We start from the raw sequence: 25,358 nt of genomic DNA, 5'->3' as shown, positions 1-25,358 counted from the left end.
TAGTAGCGGGGGATTCCCCCGTCAAGCAAGCCGCGGCCAATGAGTAAATGACACAGCCCGACCCACCCCTGAAACTCTCTGAAACATAAACAGAGAGAGACACCGTGCACAGGCCACCCTCGCCTCCCAAGTCGGGCATGTATAAAAATCAATAATATCTTGCGGCTTCCGAGAGAGAGGGACAGAAAAAAAAGATAGAGAAAGAGAGAGAAAGTTTGAGCCAAGGGGGGTGGAGAACCAGTCGTAGTGAGAGGGCCGAGAAAGTGAAAGGCGCGAACGCTGAGATAACCGTAGTTAACGGAGAAGACGGAGGGGCGTATGTCCATTTACTCGGATATGACGTACAGATAAAAAAAATGTATATAAATAAAGAGGGCGCGGGGACGTTAGAGAAAAATCATTGGCGGCCGCAATATTATTATATTGCAATTTATACAAATATTGACAAGGTTCTTAATTAAAAAATAAACCTGCAACACCCTTCCTGCATATAATATAATATTTAGGTTAGTTCACGCAGCTCGAGGACCCTTCGCGAAGGTCCAATATCTCGGGTTTTATGTTACCAAAAAGATTCGAGGGGTGGGGCATCCGCGGTGTCGAGCGAAATATTACGTCGGTTTTCGAGGGATCGCGATATGTAGGTATATGTGTGTGTATATATATATATATATATATACACACATATACTTATACATACATGTATGTATACGCGCGTATAAGGTGGCCAGACTGTACACGTATCTGTGTACCTATGTCATGCGCGCAAGCGTGCAGCGCGGTTTTAGGGCGGACGGTGGGCGGCAGGGGGGGGGGGGGGACGAGTTTGCGGTACACGGTGAACCAACATCTCGTCATCGGTAGTAAAAACTCCCTTACATGCGCGACGGCGTTAAACGCACGTCTGACCATCGTCGGATATGCGACAAATAATTATGAATCCTAACCTCAAAAGCCGTATTCTCGATTAAAGATGTCCCTCTAACGGAAATTCGAGACTGGGCGCCAAAAACGTACCGCTATTTCGTTAGTATCTCATACGTCAAAATGGACTTGCGGGAAAAAGGTGGATGAAATGACTTGGGCGAACCCAAAACACAATTTGTTGACTTCGATATCTCGTTAAATTATTCGGTGTACATTGATTATAACGTATTTACATTCCATTGAATCAGCACGAAGGTTGTTCTTCCCTTGTTTAACCGCCACATGTGTTCCCTTCTAGACTCCACGTTTCTCACTTCTTTACACTAGTGCCGGTGACATGAAATGTACAATTTTCGCACTACCGTTGATGCTGTACCTTTCATGGCGTTCAGTTTTTATTCACCGACAGCTTGTGCCCCTTCCCTCTTCCTCACTGTTTACAGCTTGTGAGGAGTAACGGTATGAATAAATCTCAAGCAACGATAGCGTCGTGTTGTCTTCTGTCGATTTAAATTATAACGCACAAACGGAACAAGGAATCAAACGAGGTGGATTCTCAACGTTTCAATGTCACCGGTGTCGTCTGCAAGCATCTAGTTAACCTACGTAACAGACGACACCGGTGACCTGGAATCGGTTAGAACCCACTTCCTTAGGTGTACCTATACTACGTATCTGAAACATATTGTAGAATAAGTAAGCTACGCTTAAAAAAGACCTTCGTCAGCGTTGTACTTCTTCATGTGTGTCAGGTGAATTGCAAATGGTATTCGTTAGAGAGAACACGGGAACAGGAAAGGATATCGGGGGGGCGGGGGGGGGGGGAGGGGCTCAACGAGTTTCGACTGACGATTACGCCTCTGCGAAAGTCGGAAAATTTTGGACCTCCACCGAAAAACCTGTCTTTCCTCTCCTTGAGTATACCCGGGCTTTTTCTTTCTCGTTATTAATCAGGGAACATATATAAAAGGCTACCCGTTGGTTTGCTGCGAACGCTAAGAGAGATATCGAACCGAAAACCACCCCTGCCCTCCTTTCTTTCTCTCCCTCTTTCGCTTTCACACGCACTTTCTTCCCTTCTCCCACCTCGATCCCTCCGTTTTTTTTCTCTTTACCAACGCCTACGCGACACCATAACTCCGCCTCATAGAAGTGGATTGCAATTATCAAAGTCCATCCCTCCTTCGCACCAAATGAAAAAAAAAAAAAATGCCCCCACACTCGCGCAGAAAAACCTCCGAGCCGGCCGGGCGAGCGAGCCCCTCTTCCTTCTCCTTCTCGTCCGCCTCTATACCATCTTACACAAACTTGGAAATTTCATCCTCTCGTAATAATTTTACCGTCCTTCATCCGCGACCCCTGCAATGACCAGCGAGGATTGGACGGTGATGACGTACCGTCGTTCCGTAGTTGGTCCACTTTCATCCCCTCCCATCCGCCAAACTCGGGCGAAGTATGTTTAATTTTGGTGTACGAGAATATTCCTTTGCTTTGTATTGTGCTCTGTAATAAATCAGAAAGGGAAACCGTGTGGTATAGTATGGATTCGCCATACAATGTCTCACCTCAAATATTCACAAGTACAATACTTTGAAATACGTGAATTTACATTCTTGTCGCAGTTACAACTTTCCACTTATTCTCAGAGAATTGTAGTTCTGTAATATCTGTTGTATTCGTTCCACGTTCAGCCAAAATTTGTCCAATTAAATACCTTTTATATAACGCGGGCATATTTTACGCATTTTTCCATGTGTGTTTTCCGTACACAAAGTACCCGTTTCTACGACAGTCGAGTAGGTTTGCGAATGCGCATGCGTAGAGTACAGAAAAGAACACTTTCAAATCCAAGGAGTTAAAAGTGGTCTCTTCTGTACTTCGCGCATGCGCTGTCGCAAAAAAATCTGGCATTACGCGACCCTAACCTCAATTTCGTGTCTGGTGAAAAAACGCATATCACACTCTAGTTATATAAAGAATCGTGCGCAACAATCGAGGCACCGGTCTTTTCACCTCGCGTATTTGCAATATGCGTCTTCGGCTCATCTACGACTCATATTGAAAACTAACGCTTGGCCCGAAAAGACCGAGTTTGCCTCCTTGTTACACAATAGACTATTCATCACATTCAGGATGCTCGTATGGATATGTGATTAATGCAGTGTAACAGTTTTTCCAAATCCGTTACGCAGTGCGATACATTCGGTTAGATAGAATATTTCACATATGAACACTATAGCTCTATACATATATATATTCCTATTCTCGGCCTAACTTTATTGCCGTACAGATTTCAACACGGGGTTTTGACAAAAGGGTTCTCTCGCCCCCTGCCGACGCTGTGCAGTTCAGTACTTTCCCTGAATTTGGAAATCCGAGCTATCCCGACAAAGGGGGAAGATCGATGTGTGGAATAGGCATCAAACTTATAGGTATATGTATAGCCGCAGGCAGCCGCGCTGCACTCATAGGTATGTGTGAAAGGTTTCGGCTGTCGGTGTGACAATAATAACAACGGTAACAACAGCAGCGGTAAGAACTTAGCAACCCTTTATTTATTTAGCATTTCGCTGTAGCTACAGACGCGATACGCGACGCGGCTTTGGGGGGGGGGGGCGTCACCCCAATTTATCCTCGTTTCGCCGATATTTCACCCCGGATTTTGAATGTCGCTTTATTCAAACCCCCGATTTACACAATATTTTGGAAAGTCTTTTATAAATTTCCATCACCCTTCGGACTAGGCTTAGCGCGTGCCGTTCATTGTCACGCGGAGGAATCGGCCGACAGATGCGTAGAAGCACGTGCGTAGCGATTGCGTCGGAAGGGGGGAGGAGGGGGGTGCGAAAAAAAAGAAAAGAATTTTTTGCCACTTTCAGAGTTTTTTTCTGCAAAATGTATCGAAATCGTAAAATTAGGGTTAAGGGTGGTTGAGAAAGGGAAAGAAGCCTGGAAAGGCCGGTAAATTAACATGAGTATTGTCCGCACCGCATGCTGACTGACGCTTGCGATCAACTGGAAGGGTAAAACCGAATAGGCCCGTTTGTTGCACCCTTTCACGGTCACGAAGGGACAAACGTTGAGGTTTTATGGCGAAACTTTTTTTCTCGGACTTGTTCTTTCACGCATCGAAACGTTTTTTTTTTTTTTTTTCCTAAAAAACATTTTTTACGTCATACGTAGGCGATTACTTGCTGCTGACAACATATGGTCTGGATTGTTTGACGTATTTCAAACAGTGTTAGTCGGATACTTTTTAAACGTTGTTTCATTTATGCATTTATTTCTTCATTCTGTAAGGTTTCACAGTCCTGAAGCAACTAGATTGAGCAGTGTCGTAAAAAATGCGTGTATGAATGCTCGGTATAATTTAAGTATTTCACGCGCAAGAATAAACTACGCGAATGTTCCTATGTAACCGCATACGTACCTATACCTACATTGTGTGTGATTGACAAGAAAAATGAAATAATCAACGCATGAATGACTAGAAACAAAACAAGAAGAAAAAAAAAAGGAAAAAACATGTAAACATATATAAGTGAATAATGAACCAAACATTAAGTTCCTATGATATATACATATACACATAGATATATATATATATATATTTATGAAATCATATATATGAAATCATATATATATATGTATATGAAATGCATATACTCTGTGTTCCTACACATTTTTGGCTTCATTTTACGCGAATATTACACAACGCATATATTATATATAGCGTCCAGTCTGAAAGGTTTTTTGAGACATGTAACGAAGTTCAATGGGCAAACATGATTAGAGAATATTTAAATGAGAAATGGATGCTTCGAACCTTAAACTGGGCTGGACCAAATACTTGACTCTGTTGAGTTGATATTGTTAAAATCAAAATGAGAAACAAAAAAAGAGGAGTAAGAAAGAGAAACGGGAAAATTAATAAAACCTAGTTGTTTAAGGTCGCTACGTAATTAAAATGTATCTATATGTAAATTTTAAGCACAAAATCAAAACTAGTCTGTAAGTTGAGGATAAAAAACAATTTGATGAACTTACATAGTAAAGACGATTAACCGATTAAGGTGGCTTAGATGATATTGGATTTGACACGTTTTACGATTCAGGGTCTTTTCGTTACTTTTTAGAAATACAAATTATATATAATACATTATTATTATTATTATTATTATTATTATTATTATTATTATTATTATTACTATTATTTATATACCGTGTATGTATGATCGTGTAATGTAATTAGAATCATATATAAAAGTCGGAGAAAATAAGTACAATTACCGTATATTTTAAAATTAAAATACGAAATGCAGTGTTGGGAAAGTTACTTCTTAAAAGTATCTAGATACAGACACCTACAGAATCAAGAAATGGTTGTAGATCTACTTTACCTACTCATGCATCATATACAAAGGCACACGGAGAAAATTGTCCCTCCGACGTTATGATTAGGTGAAAATACAAAAATTCGCTACAATTATGAACAATAGGTGATCGGATTTTTTTTCAAGATCAACGAATGGAGTGTGATTACACATAGGTATATACATGGGTATACATTGCGTAGGTTGGCAGCAGCTGCGATGATTCGTATTGAGAATGAAATTCACGAAAAAATAAATATACCAAGTGGAAAAATTTACAATTCAGCACTCAAATATCGAATGTTCCTAATCGATGCTTTCCATTAACTATTTAATTGATATAGAAGCTATACGAAAATCGTAGTCATTAAAATGTATTTTAAAACGTAATTAATTAGTTCGAAATTTAACTCGGAAGTGATTATTCGTACATGTTTAAAAAGAAGAGGGGGGATTGGATTGATCTATTCTTGCAAAGAAGTCCACTGAACTAATGAGAAAATAATTGATCACAAGTCATCTCTCAAGCTGCAAATATTGGTATTATGGTAGTATTCTACGAGGAGGAAAAGCCTGCAGAGAATTTGAAAAGAGACTAAATGAAAAAAAGGATTTATTATTTGTATTTTTTCATTCCTCCTTGGCACAGATACAAGTTTTGAAATTATCCTTATCTCACGTATTATCGGCGGTCGGTAATTCTTCTAACGAACGGAGGAATGAAGTTCATACATTGCGTATAGTATATGATGTATTACGTGTTGAAGAGACGCGCGCGGGCGGACGAGCGCCAAAAACGAATTAATAATCTAAAATCAAATTTTGAGAATCAAAATTAGACTGTAAGCACCTAGTATGATAAGTAAATTATTATTATTATATATATACACATATATATATGTATATATATATATATATATATATATATATATACATATATGTATACACATACATTATAGATACATACATATATACTTATATGATTAATATTCATTAGTCAAATATGGATAAGACATAATTGTACTGTAATGATCATTATAATATACATATATAATTAAATACTCCCATCAATTTGTTGTATTTTTTCTAAATCATGTTTCGCATTATTTTCATATTATTAGCATTATTACTATTATCATTATTATGATTACTATTATTATGTTATCGTAAAAAATTATACTTATCTATACGTATGGTATGCCAGAGCTACTAATGGACGAATCGATAGCTGAATTTTTGTCCTTTTTCTGTGTACTAGTGATGTAAACTAGGTTTGTATGGTGAAACATCTGTATATTGAAATAAAATGATAGAATTGATGAAAATTGTCAATTTGTCGATGATACGCCCTGCGATATGCATAATTATCACAAATTCAAGTTATATTACAAACTTCGGTAGGTCCATATATACGTACGTACAGGTCCAACAGCCGCGGTTCATTTTTCTTCTTTTCTTTTCCCTCGCATTTCACGGTGACTTTCGAATTTTTCTTTACAGGCTAAAAAACGCGACTGTATAACAAGGAGGGTAACGCACCGGACCGTGAGCACGGAAAGTGAAACCAATCTATGTAATAGGAAATAAAAAGAGAATTAAATGTGGTGCTCAGTCACCGTGAATCAGTGTTATAAATCAAAAATCGTTTACACGAAATCATTCGTAGCTCAATCGTACGTATGATAATAACACAGGTCTGCAACGAAATCCTCTTATAGAAAAAACAAACAAAAAAAAAAACACAACATATTATAGATATAAAGGTTTTAATGTGCCGAATCTATATCTACTTTCCATTTTTTGCTCTCACGTATATATTACATGATATGATTTTTTTTGTTTTTTATTCTTCAAAATTCAGAATTTGCTTGAATGAGATGTAACAATCATCAATTAGATTACGCGATCGGTAAAATCAAACGTCAAATTTAACCACAGGTGAGAAAATTTCATTCCAATTCCTACGTCGCCTGGACGAAAAGCGAATAATACAATCTAATCACGAAGACTGTATGAGACATGAAATTGGATATGCAAGTTCGTCAAGAGTCCGACTAGCCGCCAGTCAGCGAGTCTTCTTTTCTTCGTTTCTCCAACAACTCCTCTTAAATTTCACACTACGAGGTTTGATGCAGGCCTAGGATCTCGTACAAGCTTCGACTTTTGCTTTGCAAAAGCACTCTTATCACCTCGGGCAAAAACCGCAGTCTAGTATTTCACCGTTTGCCTTTGGAAGCAAATTTTTATCACTCAGCAAGGCCACCTCACCATGCACGTGTGTCTAGTCTTGAACTAGATTTAGAAAGGAGGGGACCATCGCCTGGATGCTCGGCTTGCATCGCTGCAGGATTAAGTGCCGCCTCGTGTCGTTGCACGGGTATAGAGAAGATAAGTACAGTCAATTCCAAACGAGCATTGGTAAAGGATCAAATGTCCGCATGACGTCAGAGCCTGTTCGTCGGCGCCATTTTATCACCTCATAACCTAAGTTTTTCATTTTAACGAAGGCAAATCGTGATTTTTGGGGTTTCAAGTTACTCCTGTCACATAAATCGATTGAACATAATCAATAATACACATGTTCTAACACCCAAACGCGAAAAAACACGGTCAACGGTCAGCTGTCAGCCTTGTTGCATTAGCTTTATTTTTTCCCACCAGATGACCCAATGCAGCGTCCCTGAAATTCATTTATTCACAGAGGAAACGCCACAATCGAGTCTATTTTGAAAATTGTTTGTGCCGATTCTGGGCCCAGTTTACAGAAACAATGGTCGACCAGCAGATAACAATAGCATCATGATCATCATCATCATCATCATCATCATCATCTCATCAACAACCATCAAATCGGGTGTTGGTGAGATCTTACCGCGATGCTCGAGGACAAGCGATATCAGGCCGATATCAGCGGATAAATAAATCGGATGATAAATGAGGCGGGAATTCATGCCATCGCAATAAGAGCAGACAATGTAGTAAACGTACACTTGTTGTCTTTTCGCGGATACTTCGTCGAGTATTTGCTCACTAATCAAGCCTTTAGCCAACTCGAGAGGCGATGCTATGCTTGAATAAATTGCACCACCACGGTGGGTTTTCGGATTATTCTTGAACGCAGCACTGAAACGAGACCCGCTTTTACCATTCAACGGTTTGGTTACATATTGCGTCGAATCCATTAAACAGTTATCTTTTTTCACCATCTTACCGAAAGAGCGGGCGAATCTTGTCAAATTTTCATACATTCATCAGTTGTAAGTAATCGAACGCCGTTAAGCCGAACGTAGCTTCGCCCTTTCAAGACTCGGCTACCAATCCGAGGATTCGCATGAATTACAGTCACTTCTCTTCCGTATCCAATCGAGTCAGTTAGACACGTGCCGAAAAACATGTCGAAGAGCCGCCTTCCGGCACTGCAAGCCAACGCCACGTCGAGGGAAAATCCGTGTTGACGCAGACGATGCAGTTTACATCCATCGTGCGGTTTAATCTCTGAGTAAATTCGAGAGTTACTATCACTTAAGCCCTGACCTGAAATTGATGGTTCTACACGCCAGCGGAAGGATTTCCAACACCGTCAGCTCAGCCTGTGAAGCTTGTATTTACCGTCGACGTATAGACGTGCATCGTCCTCGCAGATAAAGAAGACACAGAATTAGTCGTAAGCTTTTCGATTTGAATTATTCTCTGCTATATCAAAGTCGCGAGATCGCGAGTTAATCGGCATATCGCATTGAAAATTTGAAGCGATGGCCAAACGGAGGAAAGGGGAATTGTTTTTATGTATTCGCTCGATCAAATGCAAGACCTTGAATTCTGACGAGACGTTACCTGGCCAATGCTCCACTTGACAAGGTTAAACGGCAATGAATATAGGTGATAGGTCTGTGATCATCGGCACGTAGAATTTTGGGCTACCGTATAAATCCGCAGCAGTGGTGCGTCGAGCACGAACGCTGGGCCCCGATTGCTCAATCGAGTCACGGTACTGCCGTGTGTCATTAAAGTATGGCTGACGGCGTTTTATACCATGAGAATAATGGTTATGTCAGAAGGCAGAGACATACTTACCGTGAGCATGCGTTCGGCATATAGTTTCCTGTATTGGAAAATGTCCTCGTGATGTCAGAGCCTGGTCGTCGGCGCAATTTTATCACCACACAGCCTAAGTTTTTAATTATAACGAAGGCAGATCGTAATTCTTAGGGTTTCGAATTAATCATGTTACATAAATTGATTAAACATAATCGATAATATACCTGTTCTACCAGCCACAGGCGAAAAAACACAGTCAACGGTCAGTTGTCAGCCTAGTTGCGTTAGTTTGAGTGTTTTTCACCAGATGACGCATTGCAAAGTTACAATCCCAATAATTGGAGATTAATTGGCTAATGAGGGCTCGCTATGGAACGTGTTTTGAATAACAAAAGTAATAAAAACAATTTTGTTTATCGGCAAACAGTCACCGTTTCTTCTTGAAAAAGATGATCGACGTTAAGGAATACTGGCTGAGTAATCACTTCCGTTGTTCGATAAACACGTCCGTCAATTTGAAATTGTGGATTGGATCAGAGATAACCATGACAATATTGTCTCGTGGAAATAATTATTGCTCATCTTATTCGAAGTAAGAAGTGTAGTTATCATTATAGTTTTTCGTGACATTTTAAAGCTCGTTCGTTATCTTGACTGCGAAGTGATAGATCTCTCGAATGAATACAAATGGTTGTTGCAGGCGGGCTAAGTGGGTGTATAGGAGTATCTAACAGTCGTTAAGCTTTGTGACACCGGCCGGTTATACGGTCTTGATCGATTGTAATGAAATGATTCCGTGAGTCGAGATTGCGTAACGGGGGTCGGATAAATTTTTTATCTAAAGTAGAAAAGTGATTGAAATCATTATCGTTACGCGAAATTTATAGTTAGAATACAGAGTAATTATCAACTCGGGTTAAATAATGACACACGAAAACTACTTTTTTGTTAGATGATCGATGATTGGCGGCAAAAATAACACTTGAGCCGGAGGTGTAATGGGAAATTTGTGCGCGTGCGTGAAGCTGCAGTATATATTTCAAAGTAATGTAACATGTTGTGAAACTTTATGCATGCGTGTGCTTTGTCTTTGAATGCGTGAACAAATTGGATATTGTAAGAAATTTAGATCGTGACGTGAATTCCACAGAATACTTATATTTTCTAGCGTGAAGTAATTTGCAATCGAGCGTTGCTCAACAGTTGACTGCTGCACCTTACACCGAATGCAGAAAATCAATGTCAACACATTCGTCAAGGTGTTGTTGTGCAAATGTCGAGAAGAACTTGGAGGTGCGAATGACTTCGGCGTGAATGCAGAAGGGGGATTTACCGATAAGAATACAGCCCGCGGTAAATCACCTCTTTCACTGCACGTTGATATACCGAGAGGTTCTCTCGAAAGGACCAGCTCGACAATGAAGGTCCATATTCGTCAAACACGGCGTAGATGGTGCCAATTTTGTAGGATCTTTTGCGAGCGCAAAATTAAATTCTCTGTTCGTATCAGAAATGTTGCATTTTTTGGCGACAGTAAATATAGCAGTTGGACAGTTTGTCGAGTAAATAATGAATTGCAACGGCCTGGTGCGAGCCTCACAGGATAAAAAAGACATCTACAAGAACGGTAAGTCGGTCTTGATTATTATTCTGATTGTAAGTGTAGTTAGATTGAGGTTATGTATCAAGTTCACGAATTTTATTGTATTTGTAATACAGATTGACGCATTACGATAAAAGTTTCAATTTTGTCAGACAAAATAATATTCCGTATGCAACAAACGACAATGGCAATTTGATTATCGCGACATTAATGCTCATTCCATAGGTACTTCTACCGATTACCAAAAATCATGTCGCGTACTTATTGTTCTCTCCCACTGCTTTCGACGAAAGTTGCCATTTTTTTATACAATGACGTACGCAACACTTTGTCATTTTTGATACATTTGTTTTTCCAAATAATATTTATTGGACACGAGCACGGACACGAGGCACACGATAGGCTGCAATAAAATACGGTTATGTTGGCCGGCTATACATATGGTATCGATCGTGAATATATCTAAGGCAATATTTGTGCAATAATTAAGGTAGTTGGGTAGCGACAGTAACGCCATCCGACGGCTACTCGTGAGCGCTCAAATAATCCTCTAATAAGCAGAAAATAAATTTGGCAATGTCGCGTGATTTTCTTGTGTTGTAGTCTGCTTGAACCTTCGGTGTTTACTTCGCTGTAACTTTTATTTTTGTGAATCAAAATGTCGGATCAGTTACAATTTAAGAGGTAATTCCCAAAGAAAATAAATTAAAATAAAGTGTCTTAGCAATACCACATCTAAACAGCAGATAAACAAATAATTTGAATACCGCACGTAATGTGCATACTTGCGACGTTGCCAAATGTATAACCTAACTGAAATGACAATCGAATTTTTTTTTCTTAGATTATATTCTTAATTATTAAATGATAGACAAAATTCTAAAAAATTTGATGTGTTATTCCTAAGAGTCCTATAGGGTCCCATTTTCTTTGGTTTTTAATAAAGAATCACGTCGGCCAAAAAAATGTATAACTTCCAAAAAATTGAATTATGGTCGGTCACCTGGAATCGAAAACGTAAGCTGTTCTCTTGCAGTGGGAATTTTGAATCCGCGACGGGTGTTTTTTCACTCCCCCTTGCCGTTCTCTGGAATGGCGGAACGCAACGCAGATGAATCTAGTGGATTTCCGAGTCCATTCCGAGTCTTGCAAAACCCCGCCGTTCCATTGGACCAACATTGCACGGAAGGACGAAACGGAGTAGATTCATATTTGTCCTATTCGGCTTCATTTGTCAGTTTAGATAAAGCATTTGTATCATTATATATGATTCATCTAATTAGTTCTTATGTAAGATTAAATTTTGTAACTATAATTAATTATTTCATAAAATAAAAGTCGACCCTTCAACGCTCCGTTCTGACATTTGATTATATGTGAGCTAGACAGATGCAAATAGACGGAACGGTACACGGAATTTGTTGAATACACCTACGTATACAACAAGTACAATCGTAAAAATCGTAACAATTGACAGATCCACCGTTCCGTAAAAATACGAAAGAATGAAATTAGCGGAACGTGGATTCTAGTGACTTTTCCATCCATTCCGTTCCGTCATTCCGGATTTCGGGGGTCTGGCTCTACATGGGACGGCACGGTAATAAGCGAGAGCTTATGGTCGACTGTCACTTGTCGACTGGTCAATTTTAGGGAATTTGTTTTTGTCGGCGAAAGTTTGCTTCAGGTTGCGATAGTGGATATCGGCCGATTAAAATTGAGCAAGTTGAATAGCGCTCGCTACGAGCTGGTCCTTTCAGGCGAAATTCTCGGTACATATGCGCATGCAGTCTGCGAAGCTTAAGTGATCGTCTCGGAAATGACAATTTGTGGATAACCGCGGTATTCCCAGAACTTTGTTTTACGGATCGTTGCATTCTTGGCACACGTCTAGACATTATTAGAGGTGAATCTGTTTCTTTCTATTCAATTACCACGCAGGTAATTTCTTAATCAATCAAAGCACGTAATGGGGATTTTCTTTGCCGTTATCGGGATAGCAAAAAATTTCCTTAAAACGATGATCGATTCAACCGAGATAAAATGACAAGCATCCACAATCACGGCGAGTGAATCATAATTTTACATCGAAATACCCGAATGAAAGCCGGAAGCGTTATATTTACCTTAATCCCCGTATTTGCGCAGATCACCGATACAGGCCGGCTTGACTCCTCGACTGCGATGCAATGCAACGGCTTAAGTATGCCAGTATTAATGGTCTATGAAACGTAACAGCAAGCGCCGTAAAGACTTTTCTCGTTTCATTTTTCAGGAAATTCCTGTAGCCGACGTGTTGAGGAAAATCGATTTGCAGCGTATACGCTCTCTATTAATGATAACACCTTATGATCAGTTTACTCGACCGAAAAAAGCTGTTCTTGTGAACATATGCCACGACGAAAACAAAAGTTCGAGTATAATTTTTTTTGTAAAATTACTTCAATCGCCAGACGATCTTTGATTGTGTTTTTACCATTGCAGATTGGATGGTTCTTACCTGAGTCTTTATAGATCGAAATCTGATGCGATCAATTACCAACGGTGAAATAAATACGTGCGTAGGATATTACTCTGATAATTACAAGCACAAATTTGACAATCGAACATAGGATTTATTGGGAAAATCCCAGCGGAGTAAAATCGGGTTGGGACATGAGCAGTACGCACAGGTTATTCTCCATCACAGATTCGAATCACTTGGACAATCCATCACTTGCATTAAATCCGAACGACAATTAGCCGGGCGGAATCTCATTACGATGACAATGAAGACAATGCCAATGACGATAGCAAAAATCACAACACCGATAAAAACGATTATAAGAATATGAATACCTTGCAGAGTACAGAGATTTCAATCATACTACAAGACTAAGTTCTATTCCGGCAACGGTCAACAATAAGACGTCGATTACTACACGTGCCAAGATTTTGCTCGACATGTAAGACCGCTTAGAAAATCATAATATTTTGCTCCAAAGTTCACCCGGCCCTTAACTGCAGGCAGTCTGGAATCCGTTTTGCTGTAAGTGCTTTCGAATACCTCAAGGTACCGAGTATACTGTGAAATATGAAGTTTTCTGTCAACTTTCCGCAGCAATAGTGATACGTTACTTCGTTTCTCTCGGTCTAATGTGTCCCATTATTTTCCTTTGGGTGTAAACAAACCGTCGCGTCGTTGTGACTGAACCTTTTGTCGGCATTCAATTCACAAGATGCGGTGAATTGGCTGTGGCGATAAATTCGTAGTTATTCGGTGTATTGAAATACATTGAAAATCGGAATAATATGTGATCAGTGCAACGTCGTCGACTGTGGGATACGAAGCTTTGTGATAAAAAAAAGGACTCCAAAAAATAGTGATCACATTTGGATGAAGCAGACGGATGTATACGGTTAGAAAAAAAATATCCCAACAAGTCGACTAATATTTTTGGGTTGATTCGACCATTTTTTAATGTATTACTCACTGAAAGAAGAAGTACAAATTACAATTTAAATGTTAAAATTACAAAAATTTGTTTCATATTTACTAACAGAGATGTAACAAATAACATAAATATAAAGTGGATCTTTTAGGATATTATGTTTATTTAAATTTTTTTAACAGCGTTCGACCGGTGAACATGAGTCAGAAAATGAATCGCACGAACAATGCTGTTTGCTGGTTAAAAAAACGAAAGGTCGTGTAATATTTTTTTAAATTACTCGGAAGCGCATGAAATTGGAAGTTTGATAAGATAAATAACAGAAGGTTGTAATTGCTGACGATATATGACGATATTCGGCTGAAAATAAGGTATGCAAACTAATTACAAAATACAGTAGGCGACATTATACAAGTCTTTGACATTTTTATGGGGAAAAATGTATACTTATGAAAAAATGGTGGGAAATTTATAATTGCTTGACTTTACGTTTATTTATTTTTTTTTCCGAAAGCGATAAAAGTAACAAAAATAACTGTGTATAGTGGATACGAGCCATACGAAATTAATGCATGGGAATTAAGGTTTCTTTTTCATTCAACTTAAAATAGAAACGTTGTATCCGTTCGCATAAAATCTTTAACCTCCAAATAGTTGATTCCAAAATTTGCACTAATTTCGTCGCTATTATTGTGAGAGAGAGAGAGAGAGAGAGAGAGAGAGAGAGAGAGAGAGAGAGAGAGAGAGAGAAAAATCTACGACCTTCCGTTACTAAAACCGTATTTTTAGGCGTTTACGATTTTAAATAGTTCCGAAACGTTTGGAGGATTTCAAAAACTTTGTCAAGCTGTAAAATTTGCAGGTGCAAGTATTTTTTTCGCTGCAGTTGTTTTCTTTTTTTTTTTTTTTGCTATCGTCTGTTTCGATTCGCACAACCGGTGATTAGATAATCGTCTAGAGGTATGCACACATGCTCGGCAAAGAAACGCGGTGTACAATATCAAGCAATAATTGGCAATATATTGACAAAAGATTATGAGTGAGAAGAAAGAGGGTGGAGCAAAAAGCATCTGAGAAAATGTAGCGATATAATTTATCGCGAGTGTAGATGAAAATATAAAACTGCGAGCGATTGCCACACTGCTGAAGTACAGGATCGATCGAATCGACGTTCACCAGCGTCGAGTGGTTGCACTGAATTGTGAACTTTTCAATACCCAGGTAATCTAGGCTAGGAATTAATTTTTATCGAAGCCTGGACAGAAAAATGTTGTCTCAAGTTTAAAAATCGCCGTTGTCAAAGTGTGGAAACGCCGATGCACATAGTAATGTTTGACGAAGAAAATCAAGCAAAACGAGTCTGCGAAAAATAAGAATCAAAATAACGATTTATCGCACCGTGGAATCGAGCTGCAATTGTAAAATTACCGAAGCAAAACTGACCGAGCTGCGGCAAATACACGTTTTCGTATCTCAATTACACATCCATGCGTAATAATACGTACAAAATTGCACTGCAGGTGTAACACGAGACATCGAGAGAAAACCTGTGGCCATATTTATGTTACACACCGCAGTGTCAAGGTGGAAATAACGGTCAGCACTTTGTTTATAATAATTATGTTATATGTTATCGACGCTGAAATTGGAAGAAGAAAATTGGTTACAAAATTCTGTTTTCACTACTATAACTATAGCCGCAAAACGAGATTGATAAGTGCGCTCCTACAGCTTGTAATGGCTCACAATAACGCGAGGTTTTTTATTGTTCTTTTACACTGGTAGAACAGGCTTGCAATTGAATCTCTGACAACGTACATTATGCTCGGGCCGTTGGTAATTTTACTCATTGCTGCATAATGCCACACACGGCGGTGCTCAATTCCACGATTAAATCAACCGTCGAGGTGTATGACAATGAATTAAGTAAGCCCAAGGCTGCTGCCAGCCGAAGGAATCGTTTCCTCAAAACTCCATTACGCATTCCGGACGAAGCGTTCGGAGCTTCTTCTCTCTTCGAGAGGAGAAAAAAATCTAATTTTTTTTGTTTTTTTTTTTATCTACAACGCGGCTGATTACACAAGTTTGCAAATAAAAAACTGCATAAGTTTTTTGATACTCTTTCTTATGAATTTTCACTAACCGAAACCGGGTAAAATACTCGAAATATCCCATCACGACAGGTCTATTTCTCTAACTCGTGTTTGTAGTTTCATTTAAAGTGAAACTCCCGTTTAATTCGAAATCTGGTATGTATTCTATTCTTGATTATTCATTTAATATGTATTAGAGTGAGAGTCAAGAATAAATACAAAAAGGGAAAGAGAAAATGGAAAGCGGAAGCGCGTTCGGAGGAGCATCAAAGAGAAGAAGAAGGTTTCATAGGCAAAAAGAATGAGCACGGAATGTTAAGCACATTTCACGAAGATGTTGTTTGTTTAATTTTATAAGAAATATTGCTTAATTCATTGTAATGAAATGGTGTTGTTTTCATTATTGTTATGCTTTTTATTATGCGAACACCTTGTATTTTGCAAAAATACTGTACGTGATGGAGGGAAATGAAAGTTATTTTTGGATTCAGCCTACTCGAAAACGGTATTTAGCGATAACATCCCATGCAGCTGGAATAAAATATCTTTTTGCAGACCTGTGTTATCAGAAGTATAGGTTAAAAACCTCGATTAGCAGAGAGACGCGGTTCATTTCGAATACTGATTGTCCGGACTTTCGGAATAATTTTTCTTGTTCTTGTTAAACCTGATGATCCATATATTGTCAACAGATAGACTAAGTGCAAAAAATATTCCAGAAATTTCGTGATAATATCATAACGATGCAATGGTTACAAAAAATACTTTTTATTCATGCGATGTTGATGTTTATATTTGCGGGGTTTCTTAATAACTGTTGATTTAAAGAGAAAAAAATATACAAGCATATATACGTCATATTTGCTTCCGCTTGATCGAGGTTCCACTGTAATAATTAGCTATCGTACTTCAGTTAAAATGCGATTAGAGGAGTAGAGCAATTGATAGAAGGCCGACGAATAATTATGTCGCTAGTTTTTCGATTTGTCTTGATCAAAAAATAAGGTGGTCATACTTTGTGCGTCAGGTGATCGGCCAATTTGGGCGAGGAGGGGGAAATTCAATAATTGTTGAATAATTGTAATTTATTTACATATGTATAATAATTGTAATGTTGAAAAATGACGCGCTATTTCTCAGAAATTCATATCAATCAGTTGGCTACGCTGATTCAATCGTTCGATAATTACTGATACTTTCATTTACAATCGTTTTAAAAACGAAAATCTTCCATTTTTCAATTACGTGCACATGTACAGTGTATACAATGATTGTGTTAATGATAATTCGGATTTTCTTTTCCTTTTATTACTGTAGAATCAAACGAATTAAACACAAATATCGGTCAATCGATTTCGACGAAAGTTGCGACAAAATTGTTGACGAAGCGGCAAACATTAAGACAGCCAAGAATTTGCCGCGAAGAAAAAAAGTGTTATCACGCGTTATAATAGCTCAATTTTGTAGCCTATTATGAAGCACCAGACAAGATACGGTGTTCGTTTTCCAACAAACACGTACCATACGGAACAACATGTGAAACTTTGAAACTGAGCTGACGTTCTTGCCAGACGATGAAATGGCGTTATTTCATCCGATTAAGGGATCACCGTGCCAGTTTAACGGGTCGAAAAATAATCGAGTTTCGCGATTTTTTTTCGATAGTTAATTTTTTAATTTTTTAACTTTTTGTTTTAACGGTTCAACATGTCTTTGAAAAAAAGGAGTCCTCACGGTTTATACGGTTGTGGCCGTAAGTATAATCTGAAACAAAATTTGTAAAGAGATTATTAATCAGTACGAAAGCCGCTATCTTGCTGTGCAGTTTTTTTCTTTTTTTTTTTTTTTAATCTCAATTGACAAAACGGCGGTGGTTTGAAAAAAAACTATCCGATTTATTTTTTTTATTTCTTCTATAGTTTTTCGTTAAAAAAATGTGACAATTAAAAAAAACAAAGTTTCCATAGCAAAATAAAGAATGGCGTGAAGAACGTTGTGACCAAATTTGAGTCGGATAGTTTGAAAACTCTTCCTCTGAGAGTGTACACCGCTTTGAAAAGCCACGTTTCGAGAAAACCGTTAAAAAAGAAATATATAAAAAATAGAAGAAAAAATTAACGTATACAAATGTATTTCCTGTTCTTCACGAGTGCTTTGATTTGACGTAAAAAAAAAGTGAGACTGATTAGCGTATTTTGCCCATTGAAAAAAAAAATCGCGAAAATCAGCTATCCTTCGACCCTTTACACTAACACGATCCCTCGATCGACGATGCGAAAGGATCGATAGTTTTGCCAATAATTACGTTTATCTCTACAACCGGTTTGGAAATTCTTCATGCGGTATCCGATGTTTGTTAGCACTGGGATTTTTCATCCCATCTAGGAATTAAAAAAAAAAAAAAAATATTTAAAACAAAGGCGACGGTATTGAAGAAAGGTGGGGTGAGATTCGGGGAACTCTTGGCGGGTATTACGTCCACGTGCACGGAGCGGATTGTACTTAAGGATTGATACAGAGACGATGAAACATCTTTAATTGTGAGGTGTTGCAGTGAGACCGTCGACAGGCGGAACTTTGCAACGAGTTATCAGTGAAACGTTGTCGCTCGCGGTGGTCGGTCGGCGTTGGAGAAACGGCGCTGCTTAAAAATATCTCAGACCAGTTGAAAGTGTTGAACAGTCGTTTGTTAAAGCAGTTTTTGTCGAACCGGTTTTCTCGATTTCCTCATTCGCCAACGTTTTCGGCATCAGTATTTTTTTTTCCTTACGGTTTTCAACAGTTGACAAAAAAAATCCATAATCGAAAATCTACGATTTTCTTTGTTAAATTGTCGCCCGATATTGTTCGAATTAATTTTTCACCATCGAGTGACTCGGAAGTCCGGTCGGTAGCCTGGGAAGAGTGAGGGGGAAAAAAGATCTCGTCTTCGAATCAATAGAACACGCTGGCTCTAACTTTTTCCAACGGATTCTCACCGTAAGTAATTCAGAGCACGCAGATACTTGGGGAACGTTAGGAAAATTTTTGTTTATCCTCCGTACTTATCCTCTGATTATACGTGTATGCAGATTGTATGATGCTATAGTCGTGGCATATCTTTAATTTCGAAATCACGTGTATGGAAAGTCGAGTGTTGTATGAAAGTTGACATAACAAACGGTCCGAATTCTTTTCAAGGCGTTTGGTAAATGACAGCAGAGACTAAATATTAACTAGCGAGAAATATTCACTGTGAAAAAACTGCTTCTAAACATTTAACACGCGAAACTAGCGGGAACCTGATCGGGAAAAAAAAATATCGTAAAATCGCGAGGCGAAGATCGAAAAGAACAATTTTATTAGCTGCCGTAAAATTCCTATCCGAGACGAAGAGAGAAAGGGAGACTCCTGTTAGACCAGATTATGTTCTCAAGGAAAAAGTAATCTGTTAGACTTCCACGCGCGACGTTATTTATAATGAGCAGCGTGTTGGCCGCGGTAAATCGTGCTGCAATTTCGCTAGTTCGCAAGTTCGAAGAACATTCGTGAATGTTGCTTCAACATTGGAATAAAACGTATTTTCGGAAATCTCTCCCAGTCAATTCTTTACGGTGATCCTATCGCGGTAGTTTACAGTCGAAAATAACGAGTTCGTTCATTTCTAAACAGATTGTGGTGGCAGAACTCTTACGGCTTGGCGGCGTCCGGAATATCAAAAAAACCTCTGCAGTGGCTTTGGTCAACTGGTATAAGATACTCAACACACGACTCGCTGCAATACACATTCCGGTGAGTTCCCCGTCATTTTTTCACTGATCATTATTCCACTGATCACCTTATTTTTTTTCTATGTCAACGCTGAACATTTTACAAAATATTCGCCTTTTCCGTGACAAATAGTCTGTTTCCTTGAAATTGTATTACAACTGTGTAAACACTATGTATAAGTATATACATATATACATATTCATATATACTTGTCAGAAAATAAGCACATTGAGAATTTTGCGAAAAACGGATCATAGACGTCATTAAGACGACAGCGATCAAGGTTCTGAGAAAAATGGTTAAATGATAGGATAACAGTTGAACTATAATCCGAAAGAGACACCCGATCCTATTCCATTCGGTGCAATATACGTCAATCAATTCTTAGGCAACGAGCAAAACGGTTAAAAGTTGAGAAAAATATAGGCTACGTCATACGCTGGGTACACAATGTTTATTTGTAACGATTGATCGCGATGAAAGCATCGGCATGAATGAAATCGGAATTCAATCTGGAACTATGAAACTTCGACCATTCACTGAGACCCGCGGCGTATGACGTTATTTTCGTTTTGATGTTATATACTTTTTAAACGTAATTGCCCTCCGTTAATAAACGGAACGTTTCACTGACGAGAATAACAAGCGTGGCTTCACAAACACGTGCGTATGAATCTGTTCAATTCGAAGGTGATGGAATCGACTGTCAAATGTTATTCCACAGGAATGGACAATTCATTTCCACGACTACGAGCGCTGACATTCATTTCCGTTAACGTGTTCGTGATTCGGGAACGATTCCTCTTTTTTTAGATATGGTTGCTTTCCCGGATCCGGAGGACAGACCAAAACTGTTGAGCATTACAGATTTGGCCAGTCAAAACCAGAAATCGAACAAGAGCCCGGCTGACGCTCATCCCGACCCAGCACCCAAACAGGAAAATCACGCGAAGATAAACAACGATCACTCGTTTACCCTCGGTGACAATAAAGCTGATCTCACCCTCGACGTCGGTAAATTTTCCAAAAATGACTACATCGAAATCTCGAATCTTAACGCTGACGAAGTCACTGCCAAAAAAATAGCAGGTTAGTCTGGCCGGATTTTTGTCACGAAACTCTGAAGCGCGGCACACGTGGGTATTAATAGTTGAAAATCTTCACTCTTCCAGCATCACTGAAGCTCCCCTTTGGAGCTTATTCTGAAAAGAATGGTCTGCCACCTCCGAGTCCAGGAGGCGGATCGCTGTCCAGCAGCAGTTCCATCGTCACGATCACCTCGATCACAAACTCCGACCCAGATCCTGACTTTCCCGTTGGATCGCCAGGCTCTGGAGATAAGCGGAAAATTGTCAAGGCCGAAAAGTGGTACACGACAACGGTACAGATTTCCGTACCGTTTTTCATCGCTGGAATTGGCACCATCGGGGCTGGATTGGTTCTGTCGAATGTGCAGGTGGGAATTTTCTGAGTGTGATTTCTAATAATTCCTGTATTGTATTTGTCTCGCACGCCATGTTTTCCAAATCCTTCCGCATGTCACTTGACAATTGGAATGGAGTTTCTGGGTTCTGGCAGCTTAGCGAGTCTGGCGGAGCAGCGGGAGACCGATAGAGGTGAATAAAAGTTGTTTCATGACACAATAAAAGCGGAGGATAGAAATCCGCCATTTTGTATTGGATTAATGGACTACTTCGTGGCAAAGTCAAGTGGGCCCTGACTGTTTTAACGCCCCATTTCTTACGAGATGTCCCCACATCACATTTCCCGATATACAGGAACAAAAGTAATAACTATCGTGAATCAGTATTATAGTCGTATATAGATTCTGCTCCGACATTCACCTCGCTAAGCCTTCGTCCGTACCCCATATGTATATATACGTATAAAAGTAATATTATATCTGGAATCACTTTGATTTTATTGCCGTCGAGTTTAGTGGTCACCGCTGCCGATCATTAAATCGTTTTGTAGCATCGAGTGAGCCTAGCGTTTGAATGAATCGTAAAATCCTTTCACCAATATCGCCCTCTCACAGATCTTATCTTGTATCAAATTTTGCAAATACCACCAACTGTATCGGACAGATTTGTCTCAAGTTGCGTTAAAAATTTTCAAATTCTGAGGATAATGCGGTTGGTACACACGTCGCGTCATCCAATTCACTCAACACACAATCGGGCAGATGTGGGTATCTTAAGCCAATGATTGAATGTTATTTTCAAGAATTGGCCGGTGTTCGTGGCCGTCAGTGAGCTCTTCATCCTTGTACCAGCTCTACTGGGTCTCAAAGGAAATCTCGACATGTGTTTAGCCTCACGACTGAGCACGCAGGCAAATATCGGCAACATGACAAGCTTCCGAGAGATCATGAAGATGATAATTGGCAACGTGGTTCTCGTTCAAATTCAGGCTTCAGTAGCAGCTATTCTTGTATCTATTTTCGCCCTCTCCGTGGGGGCGGTGATGCAGGGACAGTTCGTTTGGAACCACGCTCTTCTGTTGACCACTTCTAGCATTTGTACTGCAACCAGCTCATGCTTTGTCTTAGGTGAGTCCAAGGTCTAGATTAAAATTAATTCATTGGATACCTGTTTGTCTGCCATTTGTTTTGACAACGTTGACGCACTGCCGGCAAATAAAAGCACCGTTTACTTATTTTCCGTTGCTTGTTCTTGACGGAGTTTCATTTGCACACCTTGTAGGATCAATTGCTTGTTGACTAGTGAAACAAGCACTAGACAATGTTTGCGGCGATTTACAGTTGGAACAACATTTTCTTAACTGACATCTCGCAGTTACGAACGTCAATACATGCACGAATATGCATACTTGACACTTTACTTGAACCGGTCAAATTCAACGTATCAAATCCGAGATGAGAATCACTCCGAGAGTGATATTACGATAATTGCGTTATTGATAATCCGACCTTTCTCAGAATCACGTAACTATACTATGTGTGCTTCCAGATTTCGTAATGATCGCTGTAATTATGGTATCGCATCGGTGTAAAATGAACCCCGACAATCTTGCTACACCGCTCGCTGCATCCATTGGTGACGTAGTCTCCATCACCGTTTTAGCGACTGTTGCATCCGCACTCTTTAAAATACTGGATAATCAGATATGGATTCTCTACCTCATCCTGGGTGGTTATATTTGCCTTTTGCCTCTATGGATATGCATAGTTCTGAAAAACAAATATACCAGAAACGTTCTGAAAACGGGTTGGACGCCGGTTTTGTCAGCGTTGTTCATTAGCGGGTGAGTGTGCCGGATTTGAAGGGGCTATAGTTGCTCGTATCTCACTTACCGACCACCTCAGTGCCAGGATCATTGAAATCGACATTTTGTGATTGCAGGCTTGGCGGATTAGTCCTTGACCAAGCGGTCGACGTCTTCGACGGCTTCGTCATATTTCAACCAATAATAAACGGAATTGGTGGCAATCTAGTCTCGGTGCAGGCATCCAGAATCTCAACACTATTGCACCAAACCTCAATCATGGGAATTTTGCCACCCCACGCAAAGATCTTCGTTTCTCCGTGGGCAGCGCTTTTCAAAGGAGGTTGGTAGCATACGAAAAATAAAAAAGGGGTATTTACAGATAAGTTCACTCAGCCCTTCAGAAAATACCCGAAACTCATCAAATCTGACTTTTTTAGTACCTTACGCCAAAACAGCACGAATTCTGATGGGTATGGCAATACCTGGTCAACTGGTCTTCATCTTCACTGCAGACTACATTCAATGGGGCTACTCGACGCTGCAGATCTATTTCATACTATCCTACTTGACTGCCGCGTTATTGCAGGTATGATCGGTGAAAAAATTCCAGCGTTTCTCTTTGGTAGTTAGATACGCATAATCATTTTTCATACAGCTGGTATTCGGCATTAAGAAGATGGTTGAACGAGTTTCTCTGTTTCATTTCAGATAATGCTCTTGCTCTATATCGCTCACATAATCATTCACGCGATGTGGCGGTACAAAATTGACCCGGACAATTCTGCAATCCCGTACTTGACATCGCTCGGTGATCTTACCGGATCGTTGTTGCTGGCTGGTGCTTTCAAGATGCTGCAGTCTATCGGGTACGAATACGGTGACTATTGAAGTGTATACATCTAATATTACCGGAGAGAAACCATTAAGGCGAACGATGTGAGATCGTCACAGGCCTGGAGCTTTGACTCATGGATGACAAAATTTTATCATCGATGGTGACGGTCGACCATTAGACTGCAAGAACAAAAACGTAAATTTGGTATAGACATCATCGGAAGTGATAAGTTTCAGAAGTATATTGATTGTAAACCATGAAAAAAACCAGCGACAGATCATGGCCTCATATTTGCGCGCAAGAATCGGCGAAATATATATCTCAAATCAAGCACAAGATTCAAATGAATTGAATTTCGTTTTATCCTAAAGCAGATTATTGGCGGTCTTTAGATATTTCCCGGTCACAATATGATTTCAATGATTCATTGCCAGTGAATAGAATTGGTTTGTGAATGAATGAATATGTGAACTTTTAATGCCTGTCATATTCACCGCAGTCATTTGGGCGTGAACTAACGTGTAACTTCAGTCAAATTCATTATGTATATACCTACACACGAACTTATTGACCTACATCCAAACAAATCAATTGCCATAAAGCAATCATACGTAAATGTATCACACGAAGTACTTCGTACAGAATGGTACTTGTACCTCCGACTCTATTTACGTAATAAGAAGATGCGGTAAAATGCAAGAAAGAAAACCGTGAAGTGCAAAAAAAAAAAAGAAGCTCAGTGACTTAGGTTATATGGATCTACTGTAATTGAATGTATGAACAAATATTAATCCTCATTATGACTCGGGGATGTTTTAAAGCACACAAGAAAGAGTTCAGTATATTTTTCAGATATTTGATAGGTGAATAATGATAACAGTCATCTAATGTCGTGAATGTAATTTTAATTTCACGAAATGAAGGTCACTGTGAATTTTTAAACGGAATCCGTACGACAAAGGAGAATTTTATTAGAATCGTTTGCAGTTGTTTACCGATTTGATGTGACGGACGATTGAAAGCTGATACAATTTGGGTGAAATCTTAGAACTGCAAAAGAAATTTGAATAATTCAAA

At 39.2% G+C, this 25,358-nt stretch overlaps 1 protein-coding gene and 1 long non-coding RNA gene across 5 annotated transcripts; both read left to right on the top strand.

Moving 5' to 3' along the window:
- The first annotated feature begins 855 nt into the window (after window positions 1–855).
- LOC124294648 lies at window positions 856–16,720 on the top strand. 2 transcript variants are annotated; one of them, XR_006904578.1, is made up of 3 exons: window positions 856–3,230; window positions 14,484–14,487; window positions 16,710–16,720. It is a non-coding gene; the product is annotated as an uncharacterized LOC124294648 (long non-coding RNA). The 2 variants fall into 2 exon arrangements; XR_006904579.1 differs by lacking the exon at window positions 856–3,230 and adding an exon at window positions 4,497–5,043.
- Window positions 16,721–18,011: 1,291 nt separating this feature from the next.
- LOC107217290 (solute carrier family 41 member 1) lies at window positions 18,012–25,074 on the top strand. 3 transcript variants are annotated; one of them, XM_046740862.1, is made up of 9 exons: window positions 18,012–18,218; window positions 20,117–20,236; window positions 21,029–21,304; window positions 21,388–21,671; window positions 22,442–22,766; window positions 23,188–23,482; window positions 23,581–23,786; window positions 23,884–24,032; window positions 24,155–25,074. In XM_046740862.1, exons 3-9 carry the CDS (start codon window positions 21,031–21,033, stop codon window positions 24,332–24,334), a joined length of 1,713 nt encoding a protein of 570 aa, XP_046596818.1. In that variant the 5' UTR covers window positions 18,012–18,218; window positions 20,117–20,236; window positions 21,029–21,030; the 3' UTR covers window positions 24,335–25,074. The 3 variants fall into 3 exon arrangements, with proteins under 3 accessions (XP_046596818.1, XP_046596819.1, XP_015510260.1); XM_046740863.1 differs by lacking the exon at window positions 18,012–18,218 and adding an exon at window positions 18,565–18,816; XM_015654774.2 differs by lacking the exon at window positions 18,012–18,218 and adding an exon at window positions 18,981–19,444.
- Window positions 25,075–25,358: the final 284 nt, after the last annotated feature.

The sequence above is a fragment of the Neodiprion lecontei genome, chromosome 5, assembly GCF_021901455.1.
Source record: "Neodiprion lecontei isolate iyNeoLeco1 chromosome 5, iyNeoLeco1.1, whole genome shotgun sequence".
NCBI lineage: Eukaryota > Metazoa > Arthropoda > Insecta > Hymenoptera > Diprionidae > Neodiprion > Neodiprion lecontei.
Note: the sequence above shows the minus strand (reverse complement) of the source record. Positions and strands in the feature narration are given on the sequence as shown.

Bases quoted from the DNA above. Each gene is read 5' to 3' on its own strand.
- LOC107217290 (XM_046740862.1), top strand. From the start codon at position 21,031: ATGGTTGCTTTCCCGGATCCGGAGGACAGACCAAAACTGTTGAGCATT. The intron at 21,305-21,387 runs GTTAGTCTGGCC...TCACTCTTCCAG, and splicing joins CACTGCCAAAAAAATAGCAG to CATCACTGAAGCTCCCCTTT. The intron at 23,787-23,883 runs GTTGGTAGCATA...TGACTTTTTTAG, and splicing joins GGCAGCGCTTTTCAAAGGAG to TACCTTACGCCAAAACAGCA.